General features: G+C 38.0%; 2 protein-coding genes across 2 annotated transcripts; one reads left to right on the top strand and one right to left on the bottom strand.

The window, feature by feature from the left end:
- The first annotated feature begins 525 nt into the window (after positions 1-525).
- Positions 526-9,481, top strand: LOC107694491 (polyamine-modulated factor 1-binding protein 1). The gene is made up of 6 exons (XM_016494197.1): positions 526-537; positions 638-737; positions 814-932; positions 5,793-5,900; positions 7,654-7,821; positions 9,266-9,481. Exons 1-6 carry the CDS (start codon positions 526-528, stop codon positions 9,479-9,481), a joined length of 723 nt encoding a protein of 240 aa, XP_016349683.1.
- Positions 4,709-5,761, bottom strand: LOC107694489 (retinoic acid receptor responder protein 3-like). The gene is given in 4 exon segments (XM_016494196.1): positions 4,709-4,944; positions 4,947-4,979; positions 5,080-5,141; positions 5,757-5,761. Coding segments are annotated over 4 exon segments (336 nt in total).
- Positions 9,482-10,017: the final 536 nt, after the last annotated feature.

Genomic DNA, 10,017 nt, shown 5'->3' with positions numbered 1-10,017 from the left:
TGCACCTTCTATATATGTTATTATTTAAAAGCTGCTTGTGATGGGCTTTGGTTCATCATGTGACTTTCTCATCACCACCTGCATTTGGTGGTTATCAGTGTATTACAAAGGTACAAAACAGATTTCAGTACTTCAATAGGTTGGTATATTAACACTATAGCAATTAATGAAATTACGGTATTTAACTGTAAATTTAAGTTAAAACCGTAAAACCTAAAACGTTGCTACCGTATTTTTTATGGTAAAATTCTGGCAACCACAGCTGCTGTTTTTTACCGTATATTTTACGGATTTTTTTTTACAGTGTAGTCAAACCTGTTCTTTAAGGGAGTGTCCCAATACTTTTGTCCATATAGTGTATATACAATATAGTTATAGGAACCCTGAATGCAACACATTTAAACACACACAGGTGAAAGTGAACACTAATAATGAATATTTGAAGAGCGTGAAACACAAGCACACACACACACACACACACACACACACACACAGATATTCAGTTCAGAGCCGCTCGACACAAACATGGACTCGTCTGTGAGTAATCTTATCAATCTCATGCATTTCTGCTCGAGTTTTGTGTGAAATATGAGTTTAATGCTGATTTCTAGCATGTGTGTGTGTGATTGTGTTGTAGGTGGTTGATGGAGGAAGAGCTGAGGAAGAGTGTGAGACAGCAGACAGGAAGAGGGACCTGCAGGACCTCCTCAGACAGGAAATGGACATGCATCTTACTGGTAGGCATGAGGAGACTCACATCAGTCTGTGAGATGATGATGTGGATGATGATGATGATGATGATGATGATGTCAGAGGGCAGGGCCAGTGTCCAAAGGAATCAGGAGAGAGTGAACCGCATCACACAGCTGAAAGAGGAGATCAGATTACAGGAGACACACAGAGATTCCGGCCAATCACACGCCACCAGCACGGTGAGTGACCAATCAGGAGACTTTACTGAGAAACTCAATCCACTGCTGACACCTGATAACAGTTACTCATCTGAGTTCTTCCTCATCTCTCAGCTCTTGTTCTGTCCAGGCTGGACTATTGCAGTGCTCTCTTGGCAGGTCTTCCAGCCACTTCTATCAAACCTCTACGACTAATCCAGAATGCGGCAGCAAGATTAATTTTTAATGAGCCGAAAAAAAGAAAACAAAAAACGCACGTCAAACCTCAAATTGTGTTCATCAATTTGCACTGGCTACCAGTAGCTGTAGCTATAAAATTCAAGGCATTAATGTTTGCCTACAAAACCACCACTGGCTCTGCACTCCTTTACCTAAATTCATTACTTCAGAGTTATGTGCCCTCTAGAAGCTTGCGTTCTGCAAGTGAACGACACATTATTGTGCCATCTCAAAGAGGCCCAAAATCACTTTCACTGACTTTTATATTAAATGTTCCTTCCTTGTAGAATGACCTGCCCAACTCAATCCGAACAGCTGAGTCCTTAGCCATCTTCAAGAAACGACTAAAAACACATCTCTTACAGCTATATTTGACCCTCTAACACTTGATCTCTATATTCATTTTCAAACTGCTTGTTTTCTTTAAAAAAAGGCCTCTAACACTAGCTTGTTTTTTTTATTATATATACAGTGCCATGAAAAGGTTTTTGCCCCTTCCTGTTTTTTATTTTTTGCATATTTGTCACACTTAAAAGATTCAGATCAAACAAATTTTAATATTACACAAAGATAACCTGAGTAAATACAAAATGCAGTTTTGAAATAATGATTTCATTTATTAAGGGAAAAAAGCTGTCCAAACCTGCCTGGCACTACGTGAAAAAGTAATTGCCCCCTAAATCTAATAACTGGTTGTGCCACCCTTTGCAGCAACAACTGCAATCAAGCATTTGCGATAATTTTTATTTTATTAAGGGAAAAAAGCTGTCCAAACCTGCCTGGCCCTACGTGAAAAAGTAATTGCCCCCTAAATCTAATAACTGGTTGTGCCACGCTTTGCAGCAACAACTGCAATCAAGTGTTTGCGATAACTGGTAATGAGTCTTTCACATCGCTGTGGAGGAATTTTGGCCCACTCTTCTTTGAAGAATTGTTTTAATTTAGCCACATAGGAGGGTTTTCGAGCATGAATGGACTGTTTAAGGTCATGCCACAGCATCTCAATCAACTTTGACTTGGCCACTCCAAAACCTTAATTTAGTTTTTCCTGAGCCATTCAGAGGTGCGCTTGCTGGTGTGTTTGGGATCATTGTCCTGCTGCAGAACCCAAGTGCGCTTGAGCTTCAGGTCACAAACTGACGGCCGGACATTCTCCTTCAGGATTTTCTGATAGAGTGCAGAATTCATGGTTCCGTCAATTATGGCACGCTTGAGCTTGAGGTCACAAACTGATGGCCGGACATTCTCCTTCAGGATTTTCTGATAGAGTGCAGAATTCATGGTTCCGTCAATTATGGCAAGTCGTCCAGGTCCTGAAGCTGCAAAGCAGCCCCAGACCATCACACTACCACCACCATGTTTGACTGTTGGTATGATGTTCTTTTTATGAAATGCTGTGTTGGTTTTACGCCAGATGTAACGGGACACACACCTTCCAAAAAGTTCAACTTTTGTCTCATCAGTCCACAGAATATTTGCCCAAAAGTCTTGGGGATAATCAAGATATTTTTGGCAAATGTGAGACGAGCCTTTGTGTTCTTTTTGGTCAGCAATGGCTTTTGCCTTGGAACTCTCCCATGGATGCCATTTTTGCCCAGTCTCTTTCTTCTTGTTGAATCATGAACACTGACCTTAATTGAGGCAAGTGAGGCCTGCAGTTCTTTAGATGTTGTTCTGGGTTCTTTTATGACCTCTTGGATGAGTCGTTGTTGCGCTCTTGGAGTAATTTTGGTAGGCCGGCCACTCCTGGGAAGGTTCACCACTGTTCCAAGTTTTCTCCATTTGTGGATAATGGCTCTGACCGTGGTTCGCTTGAGTCCCAAAGCCTTAGAAATGGCTTCATAACCCTTTCCAGACTGATACATGTCTACTATTTTGTTTCTCATCTCATCTTGTCGTGTAGAGGGTCGTAAACCTGCACCCCAGAACCTCAATGAAGAGTGGAATGCCAAGCCTCAGCAGACTATAAGTCGACTTGTGAACAGCATGAGACATTGTTGTCAAGCTGTAATTGATGGTTAAGGACACATGACAAGTTATTGAGACATTGACATTTTTTGTTGTGGTATACCCACCACTGTTGTTGGCTTTTGTTTCAATAAATAGTTTGAGATGAAGAAATTACCATTGCATGCATGCTTCTACTTAAATGCCATACTTTCATGATATAATATCACTGTTTCATGAACTTTTTCCATAAATTTCACCTAAAAGTCGAATATCCCTAACTTTTTGTGAGTATATTTAAACCTTGCTACGTGTATTGAGTTAGGCTAACCGAGACTTGTCATGGCACTTGCATGTTATTGCTCTTTTGTTGCTTCTATTGTCCTCATTTAAGTTGCTTTGGATAAAAGCATCTGCTAAATGACTAAATGTAAATGTAATATAACTCAACAGCCCCTGATCTTTTTGAGGATTTACTGCATGATGAAGCCTATTAAAATGCGGTTAGAATGCCGCTATAATTCAAGTTATGAGGGCAAAAATATCCCTGTATGAGTATTTGTTTTTTATATTTATAACATCTGATATAGTCAAGTAATAAATAAAAAGTAATATCATACCTATTGCGGTTTTACACATGTAAAGAGAGAGAGAGACTTAGCATTTACATTTCTTTTATTAAATCAAGGATATTTTGGGATCTATTAAAAATATGTATAAAACAACACAGTTTTTACTTAATACTTAAACATAAATAATTGGGAAGGTGAGAGAGAGAGAGAGAGAGAGAGAGAGAAAAATTTAAAAATAAATTTTGTCGAGAGTGACGACTAGCCTATTAATATGTAACTCAAATTCTGCATGCATGTTACAGTGTATAATTAACACCAAAATGAGATGATATTTTGTCTGGTAAACTCTGATAAAATCATTAACAGACATGTTGACCAAGACATCTTCTTCTTGTTATTTTTTTTTTAAAGAATTTTAAAGACTATACTCTTGATTTTTATTTTTGTGATATGGACCTAAGGGTCTGAAATAAATAAATAAATAATAATACAATAATAACAAACAATAAATAATAAAAAATAAAAACACACAATAATAACATTACATTTATATAGCGGTTTTCTACGCACTCAAAGCGCTTTACATTGTGAGGGGGAATCTCCTCATCCACCGGTGTGCAGCATCCACCTGGACGATGTAGTGATTAAATACTATTTTTCAAAAACAAAACCTTTCCAAGCTGTCATCTCACTCTTCTGGTCATTCTGACACAATGAGAATGCTATGAATTCATGCTTATGGGGCTTTTATTTTGTAAAAATAAAACAAGTTCTTATTAGCAAGAATAGAATTGTAGATCTGTGTAACTGGATTTCTTACTAGTAAGAATTTAATTGAGAGCTCTGTAATTGCATTTTTACTAGTAAGAACTGAATTAGAGAGCTCTCTAATTGGCATTGTTATAGAAATCCCTTTCATTTAAAAAAAAAATCTAACTATCTGAAAGTGGAACGCCATCTCCCCTCGAAATTCCCTGTAATCCAGCGATTTGCATTTTTGAAACATTTATGAGTATGATAATTCAGTTACAGTACTTGTTGGCATACTGGCATATTGAATTATCTCAACTGCACCTGACAGGACTGTGGTTTTCCGTATCTCAGCTCTGTAACAAAGTGCTCACAGTGCCTTGTAAGCACACTATATGGAAGTTCTTTTCCCAAAAGACCGTGTGCATCCTGTACAATCTCTTGAATGGGACGTGGCTCATATTTCTCATCCAGAATGTTGTTGATACGATAATCATTATTGCCGACTACTACATAAAGTTTACCTTTCTTCACTGTGGCTCTGACATCTTACTGTTGGCTCCAGCAAGTGCATGTTCAGCTGTAGAGAAAGAAATAGAAAGAAAGAGCAACCATGAGACTTAAATGGAATGGTTCAGATTCAGTGCAAGTTAAACTCAATAGATATGTAAAATACTCACAGGGTGGTGCCAGGTGAATCACATGACCTTCACCAACATAAACAGCCCAGTGCTGGTATTCACTGTATGGCAATCTCAAACTTTCACTTTAATCCTATTAGAAAAACACATAGAACATTTTTATGCGACAATTCAAAAGGAACACATTCTCTAAATGACATAAATCACATTTTTGCACATTAATGTAAAGGCAATCGTAAATAAATTCATTTGAAACATCGGAAAGAAACATCAGATGGTAAGAGCAACTCAACACTAAGGGTCTTCCTAAAACAGTTTGCGCTCTACGATCCATGCATTGAACAAGGTATTCATTTCATAATGTAGTATGAAAATTACACAAATTATAATATTATACTTATAAGTATGTATGTCGCAGTGATGCTATACGTTCCTAAAGTGAGCGCTGAGACAGTGCACTATTCGATCAATCAGATACATTCAGTGCGGATAGACACGCCCTTATAAGTGGTCTTGGTGTTCTCCTGAAACCATTTAAAATATATTTACAATTTTATTGACATTTATTCACATTATTTTTATCCAGAAGACTACTTTTTGTACAGACTGCTGTGAGTGGATCAGCTGGCAACTTTTCCAATGTTGGAAAAGCAGTTGTTATAAAATTCATGCACCTGTTGGGAACTGTATCAATGGGCACGCAATATATTATTGACCTCATAAATAAGCAATAAGATGTGTTTGTCTCTCAGGCGGATCATGAGAAACTCCTGGAGCGCAGAAGGAGACTGAGAGAGACTCACGAGAGACTGATCGAGAACGAACTGATGAAGATGGAGAGAGAATTACAGGAGGAGCAGGTGAGAGCGGCAGACACATGAGAAATAACAGAAATCAACAGATATAGATATGTGTGCCTTAAGCTTATTGTGTTTTTAAAGGGGTCATGAACTGCCTTTGTTTTTTTTATTTTGTACTATTCTCTGAGGTCCACTTATAATTTACATTAAAAAACCATCATAATTTAGAAGTAATAGGCTTTTTTAGGGTAATTTAGGGTTTTTAACCCCCCTCATCATAACACTCTGTTTGAATAGGCGTGGCCTACACTCAGAAGTAAACGACGTCTATGATTGGCTAATAGTTGTGTATATTTGACAGCCTACATCATCCTACACAGATGGACTCTGCTGTGATTTATGTTAAAAACTCATAAATACTCAGTACATTTCAAATGATCTGTAAGAAGAGACAAAGCAATAATGATAACGTAATAAAAGCAGTTACTCACACTTGTGTTGCGACATTACTGTCTGATCCAATATAGTCGACACAGCATCTCTTTTAGTTTTAATCTTTCTGAAAATCTCGTGCCTTGTTTGTAAACGAATCCACGGTAAAATGAAGTGAACAAAAAAACTAAGTTCTTACTGACACTGTCTGGATCTTCATTAAAAATTAAGTTCATCAAATAAAGTTTATCGTTTGGTTTCAGTGTAGACATGCGTTTGCCGCTCTTGTCATTTGCCATTCATGTCATTCACTACATGTGTGAATCGGTGGGCGGGGCTAAACAGGCAGTGATATAGAATCGGTGGGCGGGGCTAAACAAGCAGCTATGTGGAATTGGTGGGCGGGGCTAAACAAGCGGCGATGTAGAATCGGTGGGCGGGGCTAAACAGGCAGTGATATAGAATCGGTGGGCGGGGCTAAACAAACAGTGACGTAGAATTGGTGGGTGGGGCTAAACAGGCAGTGATATAGAATCGGTGGGCGGGGCTAAACAAACAGTGACGTAGAATTGGTGGGTGGGGCTAAACAGGCAGTGATATAGAATCGGTGGGCGGGGCTAAACAAACAGTGACGTAGAATTGGTGGGTGGGGCTAAACAGGCAGTGATATAGAATCGGTGGGCGGGGCTAAACAAACAGTGACGTAGAATTGGTGGGTGGGGCTAAACAGGCAGTGATATAGAATCGGTGGGCGGGGCTAAACAAACAGTGACGTAGAATTGGTGGGTGGGGCTAAACAGGCAGTGATATAGAATCGGTGGGCGGGGCTAAACAAACAGTGACGTAGAATTGGTGGGTGGGGCTAAACAGGCAGTGATATAGAATCGGTGGGCGGGGCTAAACAAACAGTGACGTAGAATTGGTGGGTGGGGCTAAACAGGCAGTGATGTAGAAGCAGGCGTTGATCTTCTGCGGAGGCGGTGTTTATCCACACTATTGCATCATAGAGTGGAACATTGATTCCACAAGCTGTTGTTTTGGCAGACTGGCTTCAATATTAGCTGTTTTTAGACTAACGAGAAAGTTTTGAGTTCTGAAACGTACAGAATGTTTTTATAGCACAATGAGCTCTTACAGTATATGTCAAAAAATCAAGGGAATGTTGATTTCTCAGTTCATGACCCTTTTAATAAAACAGATATTTCCAGTCCTGGCTTCTGATTGGTCAATCCGTTTATAAAATGTAGTTTATAAATTGTTGTCAGTGTTTTAGACCTGTAACAGTTATTATTGTGGTGTTCAGGTGAGTTCTGGTTGAGTTAAATAAGTAGAGTTCAAACAGGCTGTTCTGATCATGTGACTGACTCTGTCCCATCTGCAGATGGGTGGTGTGGAGGGCGAGATGTCGTACCTGCGCAGAGAGAGACACATCCTGGTTCTTCAGATCGAGGCGCTGCGCAGGGAGAACCATCAGGCGTATGCAGACCTGGAGACCCAGAGCAGACAACACCAGCAGGAGATCAACACCCTCAGAGAAGAGAGTCTGCAGGTGAACATCTACTGAGGAACAACACCGAGTCAGCATTTAGGATGTTTTTTTAGGAGAAATTAGGAGAAGCAAAAATATTACAAGAAGATATTCAAATTAGTCAGCTATAAAAATAAAGGTTCCATAGGAGAGATGCCATAGAAAACCATCTTTGGTTCCTCAAAGAAGCTTTCAGAGAACAGTTCTTAATAGAACCATTCTTATTCTTAATGTGAAGAACATTTTATGAATCTAAAGAACTTTTTTCAGCTATAAAGATCCTTTTGATCAATAGAAATATTCCATGGTTGGTTCTTCCATCGATGCTGACAAAGAGCCTTTATTTTATAACAAGGACTTTGTTTTGGACACAACATTAAATTAGAAAGCGAGAAGAAAAAAGGAAAACTAAATTAAATTAAATATAATAAAAAAACTATATAAATAAAAATAAATACAAGAACAGAAAAAATATGGACTCAAGAGAATTAAAAAGTCATCTAAACAAAAACAGGCATATCAAAGTGTACAGAATTATCAGATATATTAACAAAATATTATATATATATATTAGTGTTGTCAAACGATTAATCATGATTAATCGCATCCAATTTACAGATATATACATAATAAATATACACAGTACACACACATATATTATGTAAACAAAAACTTTTATTTTGGATGCGATTAATCGTTTGACAGCACTAATATATATATATATATATATATATATATAATCTAAATAAAAAAAATCCCTGCTTTTTATTCTTAATTTTCAACATTTAGACAATGTATTAAATATTTTTATAGAACTACAAATGTATTTAATAAAAATTTGACTGAATATTTAAGAAATTTACAATTTACCTGCCTGTGAGGCACTTTGGTGGGCTGTTAAATGTGCTATATAAATAAACTAAACTAATCATTATAGCGGTGTCTTTTTCCAGTTCTGAACGTGACGACATATTTATGCGAAGACGTGAAAAGGATTGCAAATAAGTTTAGGGCTCACAAACTTTCATAATCTGAAACCAGATTGGATTCATTCAGATTGACGACAATTACGTAAACATTCCTAATTGAAAACCGACATCAGTTTCAATCTGTTCCTCATGCATCATATTAATACGAAATCATAATGTTCCTCATATAAACCTTCATTGTAATATAAAGAACAGGGGTTCTGAACTCGGGCCCTCGAGATCCACTTTCCTGCTCCAACCTTGATCAAACTCACCTGCCTGTAACTTTCTAGTAATCCTAAAGACCTCGATTAGCTTGTTCAGGTGTGTTTGATTCGAGTTCGAGCTAAACTCGACAGGAAAGTGGACCTCAAGGGCCAGAGCTGAGAACCCCTGATGAAAAATATAGTTATATGTAGTTATGTACAGGAGCTGCATTTCCTTTAATATATCATTATACTGTCATCTAGTGGTTTTTGTGCTGGTTGTGTTTGTAGGTGTTCAGGGCATTTCGTGAGGTTCTGGAGGAACAGAGGCAGATGTCTGAGAGAAGGTACAGGAATCTGCTGTTAGACGCCATTCAGGACGCGGTTCATCTGTCCTCACAAAACCTGCAGCTCCAGGAGGAAATCCAGCAGCTCCATGACACATCTGATCCAACACGGGAAAAAGAAGTCACTGGAAAAGATCAAATCGAGTTATTTTTAGCTTAATGTCCATGGAGGGCATCGGTGACAGGCGTTTGATTACCAGGATGAATGTGTGAAAACAAACAGGAATGTATTGCCATTGCATTGCATTCGTCAAGTAGTTTTTCTGTTCACACTAACAGTAAAAAAGTGAAACTACGCAGGAAAACCTTCCAGTGTAAGGGAAATTAAAAAGTCTTGATTCACCTTTTCATAAATGGAGGGCTAAAAAGGTCTTAAATCAAAGCAGAAAACCTTAATTTCATAAAGTCATGACATTAAATGTTGCATGCAGTGCAAAATGACTATCTTCCACAGTATGCTTGTTTTGTTTCCCAATACAAATATCTAAACATTTTTAATCACAGTACATTTACTTGAGATGCAAATTGAATATATGTGACCCTGGAGCACAAAAGCAGTCTTAAGTCGCTGGGGTATATTTGTAGCAATAGCCAACAATACATTGTATGGGCCAAAACTATCGATTTTTCTTTTATGCCAAAAATCATTAGGATATTAAGTAAATATCATGTTCCATGAAGATATTTTGAAGAACC

Source organism: Sinocyclocheilus anshuiensis, unplaced genomic scaffold (genome assembly GCF_001515605.1).
Source record: "Sinocyclocheilus anshuiensis isolate Anshui unplaced genomic scaffold, SAMN03320099.WGS_v1.1 scaffold2862, whole genome shotgun sequence".
Classification (NCBI taxonomy): Eukaryota; Metazoa; Chordata; class Actinopteri; order Cypriniformes; family Cyprinidae; genus Sinocyclocheilus; species Sinocyclocheilus anshuiensis.
This window is presented reverse-complemented; position numbering and strand designations above follow the sequence as displayed.